The 24,906-nt window shown below is 42.7% G+C and overlaps 1 protein-coding gene across 1 annotated transcript; it reads left to right on the forward strand.

Annotated features, from left to right (window-relative positions):
* Positions 1-319: 319 nt before the first annotated feature.
* Positions 320-6,629, forward strand: LOC112226532 (AAR2 splicing factor). The gene is made up of 4 exons (XM_024390904.2): positions 320-445; positions 779-1,543; positions 1,928-2,157; positions 5,588-6,629. The coding sequence occupies exons 2-4, from the start codon at positions 781-783 to the stop codon at positions 5,753-5,755; spliced, it is 1,161 nt and encodes a 386-aa protein (XP_024246672.1). The 5' UTR covers positions 320-445; positions 779-780; the 3' UTR covers positions 5,756-6,629.
* Positions 6,630-24,906: the final 18,277 nt, after the last annotated feature.

Genomic DNA, 24,906 nt, shown 5'->3' on the forward strand with positions numbered 1-24,906 from the left:
TGTTTATTTTACATACAGTACATACACAATGACTGCCAATACATTGTGGATTTGTTACTTTTATTGGGAAAAATGTGATTAAGAATATTATATAACATCAGTGAAAAGTGTAAATAGCAAATGATCAAATACATGTTTACAGTATTTGTCAAGATGTAACTTGTCTATAGTGTAATATACTTGCTTTGTGTCTTTCTGGTTTCATTTATTATTATTTAAATTTGGGGGTTGGGTCTTTTGTCATATGTGATGTTTGTATATTGTTTTGTACAATGTTCGTGTGATGCAATATATATATTTTTTTAAATAAGACGAAGTTCTTCCGAAGTTGCATACCTTCCGGAACTGATTTCGTTCTAGGTTTTTGTTTATTGGGGAAAGATTTTAGGCACGCACAGTAATGTTGCAACAACTAGTAACGTGAACGCAACTACTGAACTTTCAGGTACAGTGCATTTTTTGGAAACTTCTTGTTTTTCGAAACACGACTGTAGTGTTTTAGTTAAGTATGTTAACCTTATTTGCACGTTCATGGTACATGTCGGCAAGCAGCTAACGTTATCAATGGAGTTCAATTCAGAATATTTGGCTTGTTTAGTTAACGCTAGCTATCGAACGTTGGCTACTAGAGCTCGCTATCTAGCTTGCTAGCTCAAAGCATAATAAAGTATAACAGATCTGGTATGTAGCTTACTTGTTTAGTAATAATGAAACATGACGTTCAAAGAACTAGCTAGCTAACGTCTGTATTGATCCATTCCTATCACTGTGGGAACAGCCATGGCAACGGTGGACATGGATCCCGAGGTGGCACGGGGGTTGTTTGAGGAGGGGGCGACCGTGGTACTGCTGGGGGTTCCCGAGGGCACTGAGCTGGGCATTGACTACAAGAGCTGGCAGGTCGGGCCTCGCTTCCGCGGTGTGAAGATGATCCCACCAGGTCTCCACTTCCTCCACTACTGCTCCTCTAACGCACCAGACCGCGGGGGTGAAACAGGGCCGAGAACAGGCCTCTTCCTCACCCTGAAGCCCAGAGAGATCCTGCTGGCCCACTGGGACCCCAAAGAGGAGGATCTGGACTTCTCTGCCACTCAGAATGAAGATGAGGTGGGTCGGGTCCGGGCAGTCCTACGAGACCTGGACCCTTTCCTGGGGCCCTACCCGTACGAGGTGATGCGGAAATGGGTCTCCCTAACTGACAGGGTGAACCAGGAGCTGGCCACCAGGCTGCAGCCTCTCTCTGGGCGTGTGTGTGCCTTCAGCGACGTGATCCCAGAGCTCCAGCTCACACACACCAAGGATCGCGACGAGCAGAACCTGCCCAGGAACGACACAGAGTGTCAGAGCATGAGGGAGGGCCTGGACAGGCTTCCCAGGATGAAGCCAAGAGAGGGGACTGAGCTGAGGTTCTCCCCCATCCCCAGGCAGACCTACCCTCCTGGGGCCACCCCAGCCCAGATCACCCAGTGCAGCCTGGACCTGAGCTATGCCCTGGACAGTCTGCTAGAGAAACATCACCAGCAGCAGCCACTCAACGTGCTGGGTGAGTGAGAAGGGAGACCTACTTGGTATATTTGACCAGTTTATATGAATTTATGCAGCAGTTGAATTGGAACTTAGACTAGAATTGTATAGACAGCAGAACATCAAATGAGATTGGGGCGTAGACATTTGAATTGACATGATTAGAGCCCTGCTGTTGGTCATATTTCTCCCTCAGCTGCCAATCCTTAACCACTATAAACCACATTTTATGGGAAAACTGACAAGGACAGTCTTTGCTTTATATAGAGGTGTAAAATAAACTGTATATGTCTATTGTTTTGAGTTCATTACCAGTTGATAATAAACTGTCTGGCTGATTGCGCATCTTCTCTCTCTCTCCCTCTTTGCTCCTTGCCCTTCTCTCCCTGCCTCCCCCTTCCAGGTGAGCTGCAGTTTGCTTTTGTGTGTTTCCTCATTGGGAATGTGTATGAGGGCTTTGAGCACTGGAAGCGCCTTCTGGCCCTGCTGTGTCGCAGTGAGGAGGCCATGCGTCAACGCCGGGATCTGTACCTGGGCCTCATCGCTGTGCTCTACCACCAGCTGGGAGAGATACCTCCAGACTTCTTTGTCGACATTGTGTCCCAAGACAACTTCCTCACCTCCACGCTACAGGTGAGCTGGCATGAATCTTTGAAAAGCAGGGTCCTGGGAATTTTTTTATTTTTATTTTATTATAAAGATGCATTTTAAATATTGCTTCTTCATCCTTTGTAATGTATTTCCTGTGAATTCGGTCATTTTCTACCCGAAGTTACAAAGTAAATGTTGTGATCCATTTAACCCGAGAGTCAATCTCCCCGTGGAAATTAGATTAGTGTAATAAAAACATCACCATGAAATCTGTCAGTTTAAGCTAGAGATATTTTTTGTATTGGATGCATCTCAATCCACTGCATTTCCCACTTCTGCATCTGCAGTGATTTGTTGTTGTGTTAGTCAGACCATAAGACATTCTGTAAATCGGTCATCTCACAAAATCGTCATTGGTGTCCAAACTAGAGGTCGACCGATTTTTCAACACCGATACCAATTATTAGAGGACAAAAAAGACGATACCGATTAATCGTCAGATTAAAAAAATATATATATATATTATATTTTAAAATTTGTAATAATGACAATTACAACAATACTGAATGAACACTTATTTTAACTTTAATATAATACATCAATAAAATCAATTTAGCCTCAAGTAAATAATGAAACATGTTCAATTTGGTTTAAATAATGCAAAAACAAAGTGTTGGAGAAGGAAGTGAAAGTGCAATATGTGCTATGTAAGAAAGCTAACATTTCAGTTCCTTGCTCAGAACATGAGAACATATGAAAGCTGGTGGTTCCTTTTAACATGAGTCTTTAATATTCCCAGGTAAGAAGTTTTAGGTTGTAGTCATTATAGGAATTATAGGACTAATTTCCTCTATACCATTTGTATTTCATTAACCTATGACTATTGGATGTTCTAATAGGCACTTTAGTATTGCCAGTGTAACAGTATAGCTTCCGTCCCTCTCCTCGCCGCTACCTGGGCTCGAACCAGCAACACAACGACAACAGCCACCATCGAAGCAGCGTTACCCATGCAGAGCAAGGGGAACAACTACTAGAAGGCTCTGAGCGAGTGACGTTTGAAACGCTCTTAGCGCGCCTAACTAGCTGGCCATTTCACTTCGGTTACACCAGCCTCATCTCGGGAGTTGATAGGCTTGAAGTCATAAACAGCGCAATGCTTGACGCACAACGAAGAGCTAATGGCAAAACACACTAAAGTGCTGATTGAATGAATGTTTACAGGCCTGCTTCTGCCTACCACCGCTCAGTCAGATACTTAGATACTTGTATGCTTGTATGCTCAGTCAGATTATATGCAACGCATGACACGCTAGATAATATCTAGTAGTATCATCAACCATGGCTCCAAAATCGCCATAAATAAACAGACTACGGTTTGCAACTGCACATGGGGGAAAAAATCATACTTTTTGGAGAAATGTCCTCTGGTCTGATGAAACAAAAATAGAACTGTTTGACCATAATGACCATCGTTATGTTTGGAGGTAAAGGGGGAGGCTTGCAAGCCAAAGAACGCCATCCCAACCGTGAAGCACGGGGGTGGCAGCCTCATGTTGTGGTGGTGCTTCGCTGCAGGAGGGACTGGTGCACTTAACAAAATAGATGGCATCATTAGGTGGATATATTGAAGCAACATCAAGACATCGGTCAGGAAGTTAAAGCTTGGTCGCAAATGGGTCTTCCAAATGGACAATGACCCCAAGCATACTTTCAAAGTTGTGGCAAAATGGCTTAAGGACAACAAAGTCAAGGTATTAGAGTGGCCATCACAAAGCCCTGACCTAAATCCTATAGAAAATGTGTAGGCAGAACTGAAAAGCCTGTGTGAGCAAGGAGGCCTACAAACCTGACTCCGTTACATCAGCTCTGTCAGGAGGAATGGACCAAAATTCACCCAACTTATTGTGGGAAGCTTGTGGAAGGCTACCTGAAACATTTGACCCAAGTTAAACCATTTTAAAGGCAATGCTTCCAAATACACTCAATTTGTATGTAACTTCTGACCCACTGGGAATGTGATGAAAGAAATAAAAACTGAAATATATCATTCTCTACTATTATTCTGACATTTCACATTCTTAAAATAAAGTGCTGATCCAAACTGACCTAAGATGGAATTTTTGCTAAGATTTTTATGTCAGGAATTGTGACAAACTGAGTTTAAATGTATTTGGCTAAGATGTATGTAAACTTCTGACTTCAACTGTACATGTCTAGGACGCCCCACATGCCTCAAGACTCGCCTCAATGTCCCCCGTTACCAATTGAAAAATGAATGGAAGTATATATTTGGAGACTGTTTAGTGCTGAAAAATAAAGTGTTAAATACATGTTTGGACAGAGAATTGAGAAACAACCTTCCTTCAGATTTATTTTTACGGGGGGAACAATCTGTTCCATGTAGTGAATATGTTTTCAATGTGTTTTTTTGGGGCGAAGATCAGTAAGGCCAAAACATTTTTCATAAGAAATGTGTGAACTCCTTCAAGACTGTTAGGTAAGCATTAAAGGTGAAGCTGGTTAAGATAATGCAAAGCTGTCATCAAGGCAAAGGTTGGCTACTTTGAAGAATCTCAAATATAAAATACATTTTGAATTGTTAAACACTTTTTGGTTACTACATTATTCGATACGTGTTAATTCATAGTTTTGATGTCTTTGCTATTATTCTACAATGTAGAAAATAAATTAAAACCCTCGAATTAAGTCGTGTCAACTCTTGACTGGGGCTGTACTTCAAGGGATTTGAAAATTCAAAATCAAATAGCTGAATTATCCTTAAGACTTTCTTAAAACAATTCCATATAGCTTAGTAGAACCACATCTCCCGGCTTAGATGTGTTTATAAACACGAGACCAGCAAAATTGATAAAGGTGTCAGGAACAGCGTTATGTAGTTGGCTTAACTTGGTACTTTCACACACATTTTTGGTAAATAATGAAAGCGACTTAAATGGCACATTTCTCAGGTCGGGAAACGATGAATTGCGTCACCAGATTCACAAGGGACTACATTACTAACGATGAATTGCGTCACCAGATTCACAAGGGACTACATTACTAACGATGAATTGCGTCACCAGATTCACAAGGGACTACATTACTAACGATGAATTGCGTCACCAGATTCACAAGGGACTACATTACTAACGATGAAGAAACGATACTTAATACTTTTCCGCCCCCTGTTCCCTCCATCAAAATTCAGCCCGTGGTTGAATCTAGTGAAAAAATGTCTGTGTGCTGTAGCTTCAAAACAGTCAGTCCTCTAGGGGTTATACACATCATTGGTCCTATCGCATCTGGCCACAAAACATTGTCTGCCATTTTCTATTAATTTCCCATTGATTGTACATGTTCAATCGTCTTCGTTCGTCCGCACCCAGCAGGTGATCTAATGAGTATGGCCTACATTCCTTATGGTGTCTAGCGCCTCTAACTTGCTCTCCATTTCCCTGCTCTCCCCCAGGACTTCTTCCAGTTTGCCAGTGGGCCGGGGGTGGACGGCACCCTGCGGAAGCGGGCAGAGAAGTTCAAAGCCCACTTGACCAAGAAGTTCCGCTGGGACTTTGAGGTCGATCCTGATGATTGTGATCCTGTCGTAGTGGAACTGCCTGATGGGGTCACACTGGACTGAACACGCTCAGAAGATTATCCAGGTTCCTGGGTCAGCGGAGGAAACAGGACTGAAACCTCATTTTAAAAGAAGAGCGAGGACTTCTTTGTCTCATTTCTTTCCAGTGTGTTGCCTTGAATGGGAGTTTTACCACTAAGGAAAAACAACTCTGTCCTCCAAGGCTCTAGATTCTGGGGTGTCACTCTCCATAGGCCAACCAGTGACACTTCTGACCATGCTTTCCCCTCCCTGGCTCTCTGTCTGTAACCTCTGTCAGTCTACACATGAATGAGCACTTGGCCATCTGAACTGAATGGTCCAATTGGAATCAGGAATGAGGTCAATGTGGTCCTTTCTAGGTAGATCATTCTAATGTTTTAGAGGAGAATTCTAAAATGTGGAAAACCTCACTTTAGTGGTGCTTCTGTGTTCAAGCAAGCACCTATCAAGTGAGTTTTTTTTGTTTTTGGGAATTGCTTGTCTTTGACAGTACATCAGAAAAAGCCCAAGTAGGTTATTGTTGATTTGTGTTTGAGTTGACGCCTTATCTGAAACTCATGTATTTCTTACAATGTAGAACATTCTTGTGGAAAATGACCCTAGAACAGTTAATTCTGAACATAATAAACTCTGACTTAATCTTACTGTGCCACTGAAGACTTGTTGTTTTTCACAATGTGTGGGTATTCTACCCTGTGTGGACTATCCAGCAGAGTGTAAACCCCCCCCACACACCTTTTGTTTCCTTTGTCCCCATTCGCTGTAACATTCTGTGTCTGGACGTTTCCTTTGTCCCCATTCGCTGTAACATTCTGTGTCTGGACATTTCCTTTGTCCCCATTCGCTGTAACATTCTGTGTCTGGACGTTTCCTTTGAATAAACAACTTTTGGTTATTCTGTTATAAACAGATTATGTCCACTAGATGGCAGCCCTGATCTTCACTAGCTATGCACTTTATGTTTTCTGTAGATCAATCTGGAGGGAGAAATGTTTGGTCTCTGAGGATGTCAGTAAAACCTTTTAAAATACCTTTTCCCCCATTGATCTGTGATGGTTTTCACTAGATAACACTGCCACGGTCAAATTCCACAGCCACAATGTTGAAATTGGATACAAACATTACAAAAGGTTAGCAGTGTGTTTAGGTTTAAAATCCAATTTGTAGAAGATAAACTGTAGAATGCTTTTAACTCCTGCCAGTGCAGCACTGTTCTAAAAGGTGCCATACGGTATGTATGCCACCGTGCTTCTACACCTGCATTGCTTGGGGTTTGGGGTTTTAGGCTGGTTTCTGTACAGCACTTTGAGATATCAGCTGATGGAAGAAGGGCTATACATTTTATTTGACATGTGCCGTTACATCTAAAGCTGCCATTACACCAGCCTCATCAACACTGTTCAAAATATGTTTGAGGTTTGTTTTATGACAGGAAATAACTGCCAGGAGGTTGATTTATAACCACAAGACCTTGTCGTGGAAATGCTGCCTGTGTTTGCATTCACAGCTGCGACTAGATGACCAACACTTTTCAGACGGAGGAGGAATCGTCCGCTCCCGCCCGCAGCATGAATAATTCAGACCACTCTGCAATCAGTCCCACGGATGAATGCAGCCCTCAACTTCAGTGGACCTGTGAACACCGTAGTGTGGAGGTGCGAGGGCATTTGACTTCAGGAGGACAGTTACTCACCCAGCTGTCCAATCCAGTCAGACAGACCCTCACTGTGCCCCATTTCAATCCAATAACCCCCTACCCCTTGTAAAACTATCCTGCTTGGGTCTGAAATTTCAACCATTTTCCTTTTAATATCCCTGACTTGTTTTGTTTGGTGCGGCCTGTCAGCCACACTTCTAAAGACACACACGGGACCAGGGCAGAGTGGAGGTTGACTGTGTATAGCCTCATACCCACCCAACCCCTGTCAGTCAATGTGGATTTTCTACTTCATTAGATGTGGCATTTCCATGGAGCTCACATGCTGGTCAGGCTGCCAGTACAAACATTGACCTATCTGTCTCTCAACCTATCCCCTCAGAGCAGGTATCATACATGGAGGGAGTGTGTGTGCGTGTGAATGAGAGAGTTATGCATCGGTCTTCGTAGGCATATTTCTCTGGCTGTTTAATGTACTATATGTGCATTGGCATTCTCTGTCAGATTGAGTCAATCTGTTTAAATCCGTTACCACTTTGTAGTAAAGCAAGGTGCATAATTATAATGAATTGTTTGTCAGTGTCTTTTTAGTAACTGACCAAGTCCCCATGATTACATGTGGAAAGGACTGGTGTGTGTTGTCTATAGCTGCTTTTTACAGTGCTATGGTGACCACTGGTTCCTCATCCCAATGTGTGTTTAGAAACGTTCACCAATGTGATTTCCTCTAACAGTGAATGGTAAACAGCTCAGTCCAGTCCTTCACTATGTAATGCACAGCCAATCAGTGTTGACTACACGAAAATATTATTGGAAATGAATGACGCCATGTGAATATGCAGTGAGGAATCTGGTGTTCTGTATGTGCAGTGAGACTTGGTGAAATATGTGAATATGCAGTGAGGAATCTGGTGTTCTGTATGTGCAGTGAGACTTGGTGAAATATGTGGCCATGTGAATATGCAGTGAGGAATCTGGTGTTCTGTATGTGCAGTGAGATTCGGTGAAATATGTGGCCATGTGAATATGCAGTGAGGAATCTGGTGTTCTGTATGTGCAGTGAGATTCGGTGAAATATGTGGCCATGTGAATATGCAGTGAGGAATCTGGTGTTCTGTATGTGCAGTGAGATTCAGTGAAATATGTGGCCATGTGAATATGCAGTGAGGAATCTGGTGTTCTGTATGTGCAGTGAGATTCAGTGAAATATGTGGCCATGTGAATATGCAGTGAGGAATCTGGTGTTCTGTATGTGCAGTGAGACTTGGTGAAATATGTGAATATGCAGTGAGGAATCTGGTGTTCTGTATGTGCAGTGAGACTTGGTGAAATATGTGAATATGCAGTGAGGAATCTGGTGTTCTGTATGTGCAGTGAGATTCAGTGAAATATGTGGCCATGTGTCTAACTAAATTGTGTTTGTGCATAGGTGCGTGTGTGTGGTAGTGAAGCCTTTACCAATGTGAGTCCGCTGTCGCAGCTCTACTAGCACTCTGCTCTCCCATGCGGCTCAGACTGCCCCTCCATCTCCTCTCTCTGTTTTCTCCTCTGGGTTTCCCTCATTTAGAAGTTCTAATAGTGTGTTGATGACCGGGCTGGAATTCTGCTCTCTCTCGGCTCCTCAGCAACAGAAGCTTCACATGTCTGACTCACAGGACCCAAATGTGAGGCAGGTAGGTGCACGCTCCCAGGGAGTGTGTGTCAGTGTCTGTATGTAAGAAACAGGGCTTGAGAGAGTGTATGTGTGTGTTTAAAGCTTAGTGTACAGGATAAGTATGTTCAGAGGAGAGCTGTGTGTGAGTACGTGTGAACAATGTTTTCTGTTATAAACTCAACAAAAAAAAGAAATCCTGTCTTTCAAAGATAATTAAAAATCCAAATAACTTAACAGATCTTCATTGTAAAGGGTTTAAACACTGTTTCCAATGCTTGTTCAATGAACCATAAACAATTAAAGAACATGCACCTGTGGAACGGTCGTTAAGACACTAACAGCTTACAGACGGTAGGCAATTAAGGTCACAGTTATGAAAACTTAGGACACTAAAGAGGCTTTTCTACTGCCCGAGTTACACCAGGAACGCACAATCCCTCCATCAGTGCTCAGACTGTCCTCAATAGGCTGAGAGAGGCTGGACTGAGGGCTTGTAGGCCTGTTGTAAGGCAGGTCCTCACCAGACATCACCGGCTACAACGTCGCCTATGGGCACAAACCCAACATCCCTGGACCAGACAGGACTGGCAAAAAAGTGCTCTTCACTGACGAGTCGCGGTTTTTGTCTCACCAGGGGTGATGGTCGGATTCGCATTTATCGTTGAAGGAATGAGTGTTACACAGAAGCCTGTACTCTGGAGCGGGATCGATTTGGAGGTGGAGGGTCCGTCATGGTCTGGGACGGTGTGTCACAGCATCATCGGACTGAGCTTGTTGTCATTGCAGGCAATCTCAACATTGCGTTACAGGGAAGACATCCTCCTCCCTCATGTGGTACCCTTCCTGCAGGCTCATCCTGACATGACCTTCCAGCATGACATTGCCACCAGCCATACTGCTCGTTCTGTGCGTGATTTCCTGCAAGACAGGAATGTCAGTGTTCTGCCATGGCCAGCGAAGAGCCCGCATCTCAATCCCATTGAGCACGTCTGGGACCTGTTGGATCAGAGGGTTCAGGGCTAGGGCCATTCCCCTCAGAAATGTCCGGGAACTTGCAGGTGCCTTGGGGGAAGAGTGGAGTAACATCTCACAGCAAGAACTGGCTAATCTGGTGCAGTCCATGAGAAGAAGATGCATGGCAGTGTTTAATGCAGCTGGTGGCCACACCAGATATTGACTGTTACTTTTGATTTTCACCCCCCTTTGTTCAGGCACAAATTATTCAATTTCTGTTAGTCACATGTCTGTGGAACTTGTTCAGTTTATGTCTCAGTTGTTGAATCTTGTTATGTTCATACAAATATTTACACATGTTAAGTTTGCTGAAAATAAACGCAGTTGACCATGAGAGCACGTTTCTTTTTATGCTGAGTTTAGTAATCTTCAGAAGTAATTCATGTCCAGAGCAGCCCTTTGATGCCTTGCGAGAGAGAGAGGCATACATGCTTTGTTGCCCAAACACAAGGACAGGGGGCTATGAGTCTGGTCCTTGAGCATCCCTTTTAACTTTAACCGCTGTATTGGCCTACTCGCTTTAATGAAGGAACACATCACCAACTATTAACTAAGTCAATCTACTGAAGTTGTCAAAACATTACACGTATACCAGCAAGGTGCAGATATTTTCCTTTCTTTTCGGGTTTTATACCCTGCAGCTACAGGCAAGGAATCGTATCCTTGACTTTAGCCATTAGATCCTGACACAGGATCTAAAAGAATAAAAGCATACACCCTGAGGTTCCCAGTGCAGAGGAGGTACTCTTGGTGGCTGACTAAATACTTTTTTGCCCCACTGTACATTAGATGTTCCCCTGTACGAAAGGGCAGTGCTCTATGACATCCTACATCTAACAACATTAATGAAGTAGCAGCTGTGTTCATATACATTAGATGTTCCCCTGTACTAAAGGGCAGTGTTCTATGACATGCTACATCTAACAACATTAATGAAGTAGCAGCTGTGTTCATATACATTAGATGTTCCCCTGTACTAAAGGGCAGTGCTCTATGACATGCTACATCTAACAACATTAATGATGTAGCAGCTGTGTTCATATACTGGTTTGCTGATGTCAACGTTGTGAATAGAGTGCCCCAATGTGGAGGTGGGGTTATGGTATGGACCGGCATAAGCTACAGACAACAAACACAATTACATTTTATCGATGGCAATTTGAATGCTCAGAGATACCGTGATGAGATACTGAGGCCCATTGTCATTCATCAGCTGACATCACCTCATGTTTCTGCATAATGCATGGCTCCATGTCGCAAGGATCTGTACACAATTCCTGGAAGCTGAAAATGTCCCAGTTCTTCCATGACCTGCATACTCACCAGACATGTCACCCATTGAGCATGTTTGGGATTCTCTGGATGGCTGCTCTGGCACTACGTGTACAGAAGTGTGTTCCAGTTCCCGGCAATATCCAGCAACTTTGCACAGCCATTGAAGAGGAGTGGGACAACATTCCACATGGTGGTCAAACCAGATACAGGTTTTCTGATCCATGCCCTTACTTTTTTTTTAAAGGCATCTGTGATGCATATCTGTATTCCCAGTCATGAAATCCGTAAATTAGGGCCTGATTGAAATAAATTAATCAACTGATTTCCTTATATGAACTATAAACTATAGTTCATGAACTATAAACTATAACATATTTGAAATGGTTGCAGGTTGCATTTATATTTTTCTTCAGTATATATGTGTGTGTGTGTGTTGTCAGGTAGGGCTATATCAAGATCTGAAGGCTCCATTGGTCCGAGATAGACCACGCTGTCTATCTGAGAAGGTCCTGGGGTTGCCATTTGTTGGAGTTGCCTGGAGGGCGAAGAGCGAAAATCTACCCTGCGCCATAATGATTTCTGCTCTCACAGCTTCCCGTCTGCAGCACTGCAGGAAGACAAACACAGACGCTCGGCCGGAAGAGCGTGCCAAGCGTGTGGTTTCATTAGACGCCCAGTGCGAAAATGAGACTGGATGTTTTGATTTTAGCTTGTCATATTGAGTAGTGTGGGCCAGAGATGGGGCATACAGTAGATTTGTAATGAGAGAAACGTATTTAGAAGTGTAGAAGTTGAAAGGAAACAAAAGTTTCATGCACCCGGAGACCAAAGAAATCCTCGCCCATCAATCACCTGTGGATGAGAGACAGGGGGAGAGAGGGCTAGAATAGGAGAAATGGGGGGAAAAGGGGAGACATTCTGTTCTTCCTTCCTTTCACAAGGTCTCTTACCTTACCTGGTCTGGCATCTCCTTACAGTTGACAGCTTACTGCATAGTTACTGCCTGTGTGTGTGTGTGTGTGTGTGTGTGTGTGTGTGTGTGTGTGTGTGTGTGTGTGTGTGTGTGTGTGTGTGTGTGTGTGTGTGTGTGTGTGTGTGTGTGTGCAGTTTGTGTGTGCAGTTTGATTGCCATTTCAAGTGGAGGTCCAATTCGCTAACATTGCCCCCTTATCCCTCGATTTAGCTTGAGGGAGCGAGTGAACAACTTTGGAAACTTGCTGGGGTGATATGACCCACAATTCACTGCAAATTGTAGTCACATTGCTTCCAAGATGGCGTAGCAGTAAGATGTGTTTGTTTTCGTCCCCATTGTCTTTATTGTTTTTTTGTATACATTTCATTATATTTCAATCTCTTTTTTCCATTTTCAAATTCAATATACCTTCCTGCAACCCGCCTCAACCAATGTGGTGCGGATCTGCTATTTTTTTATTCCTTATAACATGAACCTCCATCAGAAGCTAGCCAGCTAATTAGCTACTAGCTAATTAGTCATTGTTAGCCTCTGCTAGCGGTCTTTACCTTTAGCTCACTCAGACTCCAGACACTTTTGCCCAGATAATACCTGCCAGTCTGCACAGCGCCATTTCAGCCCTGAGCATATCGGACTGCTTTTTTCCACTACATCACCTGCCGCAAGCCCCGCCGATCCATCACGACTGGTCTGCTGGTCTACTGACGTAATTCAGCCGATGTGCTCTCAACCGGCCTCTGCGTCGTGGATGTTGATGATCCATCTGCTAGCCCCGGCCCGAGAGCTTCCTGAACCTTTTGTCTCCCGCTCGCCTAGCGTTGTAATCGACTACCAAACGGCTCCCTGTTTCATCTATTGCGGTTCATTGGACCCTATGATCACCCGGCTGCACAGCTGATGCCTGCTGGACTGTTCATAAACACGGTACCTCATTTTGTTTATCTGTCAACCCCAGCCTCCAACTCAGGCCCTGTGTGTAGCTAACTGACCCTCTGCCCATTCATCGCCATTTACCTATTGTTGTTGCCCTAACTGTTTACCCATTGTTGTCTTAGCTCTCCCAATCAACACCTGTGATTGCTTTATGCCTTTCTCTAATGTCAATATGCCTTGTATACTGTTGTTTAGGGCAGCCGTTATTGTTTGATTTTACTGCTGAGCCCCTAGTCCATGCCTCAGACAGCCCCCTTGTCCCAACCACACACATGCGGAGACCGCACCTAGCTTAACTGTTGCCTCCAGAGATGCAACTTCTCTCATCGTCACTCAATGCCTAGGTTTACCCCCGCTGTACTCGCACCCTACCATACCTTTGTCTGTACGCTATGCCCTGAATCTATCCTACCATACCCAGAAATCTGCTCCTTTTATTCTCTGTTCCCAAAGCACTAGACGACTAGTTCTTATATACTTTAGCCCTACCCTCATCCTACTCCTCTTCTGTTCCTCTGGTGATGTAGAGGTTAACCCAGGCTCTGTGTGTCCCCAGGCGCTCTCATTTGTTGACTTTTGCAACTGTAAAAGCCTTCTGTTGTGCATGTTAACATTAGAAGCCTTCTGTTGTGCATGTTAACATTAGAAGCCTTCTGTTGTGCATGTTAACATTAGAAGCCTTCTGTTGTGCATGTTAACATTAGAAGCCTTCTGTTGTGCATGTTAACATTAGAAGCCTTCTGTTGTGCATGTTAACATTAGAAGCCTTCTGTTGTGCATGTTAACATTAGAAGCCTTCTGTTGTGCATGTTAACATTAGAAGCCTTCTGTTGTGCATGTTAACATTAGAAGCCTTCTCCCTAAGTTTGCTTTTTCTCTGCTTTAGCCTCTCTGGGATATGTAGCCAAATGAAAGATAAACATCTTGTTAAGAGATGAAAGTCAGTCAACACGGAAAATTGCCAGAACTTAGAATGTTTCTTCAAGTGCAGTCGCAAAAACCATCAAGCGATGAAACTGGCTCTCATGATGACCGCCACAGGAAAGGAAGACCCAGAGTTACCTCTGCTGCAGAGGATATGTTCATTAGAGTTACCAGTCACAGAAATTGCAGCCCAAATAAATGCTTCACAGAGTTCAAGTAACAGACACATCTCAAACTCAACTGTTCAGAGGAGACTGTGTGAATCAGGCCTTCATGGTCAAATTGCTGAAAATAATCCACTACTAAAAGGACACCAATAATAAGAAGAGACTTGCTTGGGCCAAGAAACACGAGCAATGGACATTAGACGGGTCGAAATCTGTCCTTTGTCTGGAGTCCAAATTATGTGGCTCCAACCGCCGAATCTTTGTAATGCTCAGAGTAGGTGAACGGATGATCTCCGCATGTGTGGTTCCCACCGTGAAGCATGGAGGAAGTGGTGTGATGGTGTGGGGGTGCTTTGCTGGTGACACTGTCAATGATTTATTTAGTTTTAAAGGCACACTTAAATCAAATCAATTCAAATTGTATTGGTCACATACACATGGTTATCAGATGTTATTGCGAGTGTAGCAAAATGCTTGTAGCCAGCATGGCCAGCATTCCAAATACAACGTATTCCTAGAATAACACTTGGGGTGCTCCATACATTTTTACTGTAAAATAATGTGTTGACTGTGGTAGGGCAATTTGATGTCACTGGCATGGAGCCGCCGTAGATTGGCATTGCATAGCCATATCCTTGGCTACTAAGCACAGATATATACAATTCAAAACATGCTATTCTGTTATTTTCAAATAAAGTGTCTTGAATCATGTTTTTTATGACCTTGCTGAAACAAAATATTCATGGATTTACTTGTGATTGTGTATATTAACTGTTACGCCTTTTGGAGGGAACATAACACCCTGCTACTCTCAAGTCCCCGCGGAGTGAAAGAGGTATGTGATTGTAGGTGCCGGATAAGGATGACAGAGGAAGAGAATTTTACTGTTAACAGGGAATTTATTCCTTCACACGGTAATTTTGGGAAAAGGGCTGGACGGAACCAAAGCAAAGAAAGTAAAAATTAGATTCCCCTCTCCTACCTTACCTGCCTACCCACAACTGATCTATTCTTAACACCACCTGCGTGCTAACCAAAATACAGGGGATGGTGCGCCCAGGTCTTACCTAGAGTGCATAGACAGAGCTATATGTATGCCCGCAGGCCTCTTGCCTAAGCACTCCCAAGGTGCCTTCCCCCCTGGGAACAAATGAAACAGAATAATACAAACAGTTTCAATAATCAAAACAGTCCTTTGGACATAAACATGCCTCCGCAGGACCGGCTAAAAAATACTTCACAAAAACTGTCTGAGCAACAACTAAACAAAGAACATCAAAGAAGCTCTCCCTGAGCAACAAACCATACTAGGGCATACCCAGAAGCTCTCCCTGAGCAACAAACCATACTAGGGCATACCCAGATGCTCTTTCTGAGGAACAAACAATACAGGACATTTCAATAAGCAAAGGAACACTGGCTTTTATACAGCTGGAGAAGGAGTCTGCAATTGAAGACAGCTGTATCCCTTAATGAGAGGGCGGGATAAGACCTCCAATATGCTTGGGGGAATCCAGGAAGCCATTTCCTGAAATACATACACAAACATACAAACCCACAACACCACAGAAACTGGGGAACATAACATTAACACTGATTACTTTTATTCTGATTCATGCTGAATGGCTTTCCATATCTGGGAAACGGTCCATTTCGGGCAGCAGGTGAGCAAGTGTCGGATAATGTTTAGGCTCAGATGGCACGGCTGTACTAGTTGAAAGGAGGAACTCGCTGCTGGCCTGTTGCTGTGTTCTACAACATGCTTGACTTGGCTGCTATCAATGCACACGTGTTGTCTAAGCAGTGCATGAACAACACCCATGAGCACAGAGCAGGAGATACTTCATCATGAGTTTGGCACACGGGCTACGTGAGAGACAAATGAGGGCCAAGGCAGCAACAAAGATCCCATGTGAGCCATTGAGCGAGCCAAATTGCAGTCAGCTCACGGGGAGGAGAAACTGGCAGATGGAACAGAACCCTAACACCTGTTTCAGATGCAAGCTACTTTTCTGTGGGAAGTGTTGCAATCAAGTGAAAGTGACAAAGTTTAGGACAAAGGATAACAGCTAAATGAGATCAAACAAAGTTTAGGACAAAGGATAACAGCTAAATGAGATCAAACAAAGTTTAGGACAAAGGATAACAGCTAAATGAGATCATACAAAGTTTAAGACAAAGGATAACAGCTAAATGAGATCATACAAAGTTTAGGAGAAAGGATAACAGCTAAATGAGATCAAACAAAGTTTAGGACAAAGGATAACAGCTAAATGAGATCAAACTGCTCATAGTTCTAACAAACATACCCCATGAATAAAATAGATTTTACACTTGAAATTCTGTGGGTTAACTTCACTAGAGTAAGGGGCAGCATTCGGAATTTTGGATGAAAAGCATGCCCAAATTCAACTGCCTGCTACTCATCCCCAGAAGATATGATATGATATATTATTAGTAGTTCTAGATAGAAAACACTCTGAGGTTTCTAAAACTGTTTGAATCATGTCTGTGAGTATAACAGAACTTATTTAGCAGGTGAAACCCCGAGGACAACCCATTCAGATTTGTTTTTCTTTGAGGTCACTCTCTTTTCAATGTGGTTTCATAGGGAATACAGATTTCTAAGGGACCTTATTGCAGTTCCTACCACTTACACTGGATGTCAAACAGTCTTTAGAAATTGGTTGAGGTTTTTCCTTTGCGTAATGAAGAAGTACGGCCACCCAGAACGAGGGTCACTTGAAGTGTACTGTTAGATAGAGGCGCGTGACCAGAAAGCATGCTTCAGTTTGTTTTCCTCCTGTATTGAACACAGATCATCCCGTCTTCAATTTATCGATTATTTACGTTAAAAAATACCTAAAGTTGTATTACAAAAGTAGTTTGAAATGTTTTGGCAAAGTTTACAGATAACTTTTGAGATATTTTGTAGTCACGTTGCGCAAGTTGGAACCGTTGTTTTGGATATATATCGACGGAATTAATAGAACAAAAGGACAATTTGTGATGTTTATGGGACATATTGGAGTGCCAACAAAAGAAGCTCATCAAAGGCAAGGCATTAATTATATTTTTATTTCTACGTTTTGTGTCGTGCCTGCAAGGTTGAAATATGCTTCTCTCTCTTCGTTTACTGGGGTGCTATCCTCAGATAATAGCATTGTTTGCATTCGCCGAAAAGCCTTTTTGAAATCTGACATGTTGGCTGGATTCACAACAAGTGTAGCTTTAATTTGCTATCTTGCATGTGTGATTTCATGAAAGTTAGATTTTTATAGTAATTTATTTGAATTTGACGCTCTGCATTTTCACTGGCTTTTGGACAGGTGGGACACTACCGTCCCACATATCCCAGAGAGGTTAACCTTTTGTGACTAGGTGGCAGTATTTTCATTTTTGGAAAAAAAACGTTCCCGTAGTGAACGGGATATTTTGTCAGGACAAGATGCTAGAATATGCATATAATTGACAGCTTAGGATAGAAAACACTCTAAAGTTACCAAAACTGTAAAAATATTGTCTGTGAGTATAACAGAACTGATGTTGCAGGCGAAAGCCTGAGAAAAATCCAATCCGGAAGTGCCTCATGTTTTAAAAGTGCTGCCTTCCAATGCGTCCCTATTGAGCAGTGAATGGGCTATCAACCAGATTACTCTTTCTCCGTATTCCCGAAGTTGTCTACAGCATTGTGACGTAGTTTTACGCATTTATGTTGAAGAATACCCGTAGGCGGCTACATTTCGCAAGTTGTCACCTGATACTCCCAGAGAGATTCTTACGTAAAATACAGAGGTAGCCATTACTCCAATCGGTCCTACTGAAAAACTAATTGTCCCAATGGATATATTATCGAATAGATATTTGAAAGACACCTTGAGGATGGATTATAAACAACGTTTGCCATGTTTCTGTCGATATTATGGAGCTAATTTGGAATATTTTTTGCCGTTTTCGTGACTGCAATTTCCGGGCGATTTCTCAGCCAAATGTGAAGAACAAACAGAGCAAACAGAACAGAACAAAAATAATATTTTTGGAAAAAAAGAACATTTGCTATCTAACTGGGAGTCTCGTGAGTGAAAACATCCAAAGCTCATCAAAGGTAAACGTTTTAATTTGATTGCTTTTCTGATATCCTTGACCAAGTTACCTGCTGCTAGCTGGACAAAATGCTATGCTAGGCTATCAATAAACTTACACAAATGCTTGTCTAGCTTTGGCTGTAAAGCATATTTTGAAAATCTGAGATGACAGGGTGATTAACAAAAGGCTAAGCTGTGTCTCAATATATTTCACTTGTGATTTTCATAAATAGGAATATTTTCTAGTAATATTTATGTCCGTTGCGTTATGCTAATTCGTGTCAGATGATGACAACGCTCCCGTTCACTGGATGGGGAGTCATTAGAGGTTAAAGTAATGAGTTACAGTCATTTCTCTTTGCTTATTTGAGCTGTTCTTGCCATAACATGGACATATGTTCTTTTTACCAAATAGGATTAACTTCTGTATACCACCCCTACCTTGTCACAACACAACTGATTGGCTCAAACGCTTTAAGAAGGAAAGAAATTCTACAAATGAACTTTTAATAAGGCACTCCTGTTAATTGAAATGCATTCCAGGTGACTAGCTCATGAAGCTGGTTGAGAGAATGCCAAGAGTGTGCAAAGCTGTCATCAAGGCAAATGGTGGTTACTTTGAAGAATCTCAAATATATTTGGATTTGTTTAACACTTTTTTTGGTTACGACACATGGTTCCATATGTGTTAATTCCTAGTTTTCATGTCTTCAGTATTAGTCTACAATGTAGAAAATATATATTTTTTTAGACTGGTACTGTAAGTATTCAGACCATCTGCTATGAGACTTGAAATTGAGCTCAGGTGTGTACTGTTTCCATTGATCAGCAAGGAAGAAGCCACTGCTCCAAAATCACCATAAAAAAGCCAGACTGCGGTTTGCAACTGCACATGGGGAAAATTATCATACTTTTTGGAGAAATGTCCTCGTCTGATGAAACAAAAATAGAACTGTTTGGCCACAATGACCGTTGTTATGTTTGGAGGAAAAAGGGGGAGGCTTGGAAGCCGAAGATTACCATCCCAACCGTGAAGCACGGGGGTGGCAGCATCATGTTGTGGGGGTGGTTTGCTGCAGGAGGGACTGGTGCACTTCACAAAATAGATGGCATTACGAGGAAGGACAATAATGTGGATATATTGAAGCAACATCTCAAGACGTCAGTCAGGAAGTTAAAACTTGGTCGCAAATGACTCTTCCAAATGGACAATTACCACAAGCATACCTCCAAATTTGTGGTAAAATGGCACGAGGACAACAAAGTCAAGGTATTGGAATGGCCATCACAAAGCTCTGACCTCAATCCTATAGAACATTTGTGGGCAGAACTGAAAACGTGTGTGTGAGCAAGGAGGCCTACAAACCTGACTCCGTTACACCAGCTCTGTCAGGAGGAATGGGCCAAAATTCACCCAATTTATTGTGGGAAAGTTGTGGAAGGCTACCCAAAACGTTTGTCCCAAGTTAAACAATGTAAAAGCAATGCTACCATTACCCTCTGGTAATGTGATAACATAAATAAAAGCTGAAATAAATATATCATTCTCTCTATGATTATTCTGACATTTCACATTCTTAAAATAAAGTGGTGATCCTAACTGACCTAAAACAGGGATTATTTACTAGGATTAAATGTCAGGAATTGTGAAAAACTGAGTTTTAAATGTTTTTTGGCCAAGGTGTATATAATCTTCCGACTTCAACTGTATTGTTAGATATTACTGCACTGTTGGAGCTAGGAACACAAGCATTTCACTACACCTGCAATAAAGTCTGCTAAAAATGTGCATGTGACCAATACGATTTTATTTTATTTTAACAAACAAACCTGTCTATTTAAGTAAAAGGCACATGGCATCCCACTTGGAGCTTGCCAACAGGCATCGAAAGACTCTAATACCATGAGAAACAAGATTCTCTGGTCTGATGAAACCAAGATTGAACCAAGTCACATCTGGAGGAAACCTGGCACTACCCCTAAGGTGAAGCATGTTGGTGGCAGCATCATGCTGTGGGGTTGTTTTTCAGTGATAGGGATTGAGAGACTAGTCAGTATCGAAGGAAAGATGAAAGGAGCAAAGTACATAGATATCATTGATGAAAACCTGCTCGAGAATGCTCAGGACTTCAGACTGGGGCAAAGGTTTACCTTCCAACAGGACATTGACCATAAGCACACAGCCAAGACAATGCAGGAGTAGCTTCGGGATAAGTCTCTGAATGTCCTCGAACATCTCTGAGAGACCTGAAAATAGCTGTGCAGCAACGCTGACAGAGCTTGAGAGGATCTGCAAAAATGAATGGGAGAAACTCCCCAAATACAGGTGTGCCAAGCTTGTAGCATCATACCCAAGAAGACTCGAGGCTGTAATCGCTGCCAAAGGTGCTTCAATAAAGTACTGATTAAAAGGTCTGAATACTTATGTAAATGTGATATTTCAGATTGGTATTTTTTCCTGACTAGTCTCGCAATCCCTGCTGCTGAAAACCTGTTTTTGCTTTATAATTGTGGGGTATTGTGTTTAGATTGAGGGGGGAAATGTATTTAATCCATTTGAGAATAAGGCTGTAACGTAACAAAATGTGAAAAAAGTCAAGGGGTCTGAATACTTTCCGAATGCACTGTTTGCTCTGAGTGTTAATAAAACTGAAAGCTTACCTTGACTTGGAAGGTAAGCTACTTTCAGTAGTAATTTAATTATCTGATCCTTTGATTGGATGGACAACATGTCAGTTCATACTGCAAGAGCTCTGATAGTTTGGAAGAAGTCCCCTGGAAGTTGTCATAATTACTGTGTAAGTCAATGGAAGGGGTTGAGAACCATGAGTTTCCTAAGTTTTGTATAGAAGTCAATGTACCCAGAGGAAGGAAAATAGCTGTCCTCTGGCTACACCATGGTGCTACCCTAGAGGGTGCTGTTGAGGCTACTTTAGACTGTCATTCCAAAACAGTATGTTTTAATCAGTTATTTGGTGAAATGGGAATATACAGTATTTAGTAGTTTTATCAAAAAAGTTAACTATTTTGATGTATAACTATTTGAATTTATATGAAATTCACGTTAGGAGGATGGTACTCTGAGGAGCCTGCACTGGTGTGGGTGTATGTGTGTGTAAATACCACCACTGAAGGTATTTACTGCCTGTGAGAGACAGTTCTTCGTGCTACTGCCATGAGGGAGGAGAAATGGTCAACCACCTGCCTTTCATATCCACCCAGATGGCTAAATGCATGGCGTTCAAACCCCACTGGCAGTGATACAAACTATTTAAAGGCTTTTATGAAAATAAGAATGATGGCGCATCATGCAGATTAATTTGTTGCATCAAATTATAGATAAATGCTTATCTTTCTCTCATAAGATGTATCAGTTTGTCACCACTCGTCTGTGCATGTGTTTTTCCTGTTCTTCGATGTTTCCCAGTGTAGAAAGTAGAGGATCAAACACACACACAAGTACATTTATTTTTATTAGATTAGAGCAGATTCAGGACAAAGTCACTCTTTGTCTGTCTTTCTCCCATACTTTAATCCTCTCAATTCTCCCCTCCATCATTCTGTCTGACTCTAACTCTTTCTGTGTAATTCATTTAAATGTCCCCCTCGTCGCTACCTCTGTCCTTCTATCTGTCCTTCTATCTTCTATCCCCCTGGCAGCCCAGTCAGGCCCATAAAAGCCATGGAATGATAGGAAAATCAGTGGTCTTCACAACCTCCCAATATAGAGACCAGCTTTTCACACTCTCAAAAGAGACCTCTGTCTCTGCTAGATTGTGTTTGGGTGTGTGTGTGTGGAGACAGAAAAGTCATTTACCATCAATAGGCATATATACCCTTTAGTAAAACTCCTGAAGTCCAGAAGCTTTGGAGGGATTCAGGAAAGGAGGGTCAGGGAATTCTTAACGGGTCACACCGGGAATCACAATATTTCATGCCGTTGTTCCACATGTGTTAGGATGTTGCATTGTCACTATGACAGACATCCCTCCTATCCTGACAGTTACATAGAAGAGATTTGTAGTGTTTTCAGTGGGCTGAGGTCGAGTAGGATAAATCCTTCCTTTGTTTTCATTCTTTATTACAAGAAAACCTCTCTGGAGCAGACCCAGTAACTCTCCCCAAAGCCTGCTCTTATTGAAAAAACCTTGCACTCCCTGTCAAACCATATCCACTGAAGTGTGTCAATTGTGTTATGTGCGTAAATGCTTCAGCAGTCTTCTCTCCACCTTAAAACTTCATTGGGATAGGGGGCAGCATTTTCACTTTTGGATGAATAGCATGCCCAGAGTAAACTGCCTGTTAATCAGTCCCAGATGCTAATATATGCCTATCATTATTACTATTGGATAGAAAACACTCTGAAGTTTCTAAAACTGTTTGAATGATATCTGTGAGTATAACAGCACTCATATGGCAGGCAAAAACCCTGTCCCATCTCTGGAAGGAGATACAGTCTGAGTTGTAAATATAATGGTGGAATATGACTCCCGTCAGTGACGAGCCATTGTTGACATCCAATAGATCAGGCCCCACCGTTTACTAGTCTAACTGGCTTCAAATCATCCTCTTACTCTGCGAACAGACTGGAACACAACTCTGAGACACACAGCGAGAAACCAGATGTTCCCTGTTCCACAACTCCCAGTCCACTGCCATCCAGACATACCAAGCATTTCAATCCAGTATTCACTGTCATTTAGATACGTCTCTCAATTTCATTGTAAGAGAAACTATCACATCACCAAGGGGAAGTGATGTGTGTGTGTGTCTGTGTGTCTGTGTGTGTTTGTTTGTTTGTTTCACAAGTGTAAATCAAGTACCCATGAGCAGATCCTGGAAGCCCAAAAATTATTTTTATTGCTGTGGTATATAATGTTGTGGGGGAAAATATTTTGGAACAGACCAGCACCTCGAAACTCAAATAGTGAGTAATAAAAACGGTACTTTAATTTAAATCTGGTAATAAGCTCGATAAAAGTGTTGACAGTGCTGAATAAAAACTTAAACATGAACTTACTCATAAAAACAGCATATTTGAAAAGTTGTGAAATCTCACAACATCAAATTTGCTTAGCTGTCTGCTACGCCTGCTACGTTAATGCAGACAATCGGAGAAATCTGTTTGCCTATAGTGCACTTGATTTGCTCTCCGGGCTGCCGGGAAGGCAGAGTTTGTACCTTCAGACACATGAAATGGTTCAATGGGAACACTTTGCAAGCAGGGTAGCTAAATTGGGTGCACATACTGCCAACAGCAATAGACAAATAAATAAAAATAGGAATACAAACTTCATCATTGCGTATTTACATAAATTGCCTAGGAATGTCTTGGAGATCAATCAGTCGATCACGATCAACCGGCTGGCGACCACTGTCCTAGAGAGACAGCTGTACACTGGTGAAGGAGCCACGGACGTGGCTGGTTTTGGGATCGGGAAAGGGACTAGGACAATGGTTTCCTATGCAACTCAACTTCCAAGGCAGTCCCGTGCTCTTTAGGTCATTTCTTTAAACAGGTCAACATTCACAAGGCCATGTGGGGCCAGATGGAGTACTAGGACGTGTACTCAGAGCATGCACGGACCAAATGGCATGTGTCTTCACTGACATTTTTAACCTCTCCCTGGCAGAGTCTGTAATACCTACAAGTTTCAAGCAGACCACCATAGTGCCTGTGCCCAAGAAAGCAAAGGTAACCTGCCTAGATGACTGCCGCCCGTAGCACTCACGTCCGTAGCCCCCACGTCGGTAGCCATGAAGTGCTTTGAAAGGCTGGTCATGGCTCACATCAACACCATTTTCTCAGAAACCAGAAGATGCAATCTCTGTTGCACTCCACACTGCCCTTTCCCACCTGGACTAAATGAACACCTGTGTGAGAATGCTATTCATTGACGACATTCAACACCATAGTGCGACACTCATCACTAAGCTAAGGACCCTGGGACTAAACACCTTCCTCTGCAAATGGATCCTGGACTTCCTGAGGAGCTGACACCAGGTTGTAAGGGTAGGCAAAAACAAATCTGCCACACTGACCCTCAACACGTTGGCCCCTCAGGGGTGTGTGCCAGAGTCCTCCTGTACTCCCTGTTCACCCAAGACTGTGTGGCCAAGCAGGACTCCAACACCATCAGTAAGTTTTCTGACGGTAGGCCTGATCACCGACAATGATGAGACAGCCTATAGGGAGGAGGTCAGAGACCTGCAGTGTGGTGCCAGGACAACAACCTCTCCCTCACCGTGAGCAAGACAAACGAGATGATTGTGGACTACAGGAAAAGGAGGGCCTAACACACCCCCATTTACATCGACAGGGTTGTAGTAGAGCGGGTCGGGAATTTCAGGTTTCTTGGTGTCCACATCACCACCAAACTATCATGGTCTAAACACACCAAGACAATCATGAAGAGGGCACGACAATGCCTTTTCCCCCTCGGGAGACTAAACAGATTTAGCATGGGTCCCCAGATCCTCAAAAAGTTCT

This window comes from Oncorhynchus tshawytscha, linkage group LG28 (genome assembly GCF_018296145.1).
Source record: "Oncorhynchus tshawytscha isolate Ot180627B linkage group LG28, Otsh_v2.0, whole genome shotgun sequence".
NCBI classification, from domain to species: Eukaryota; Metazoa; Chordata; class Actinopteri; order Salmoniformes; family Salmonidae; genus Oncorhynchus; species Oncorhynchus tshawytscha.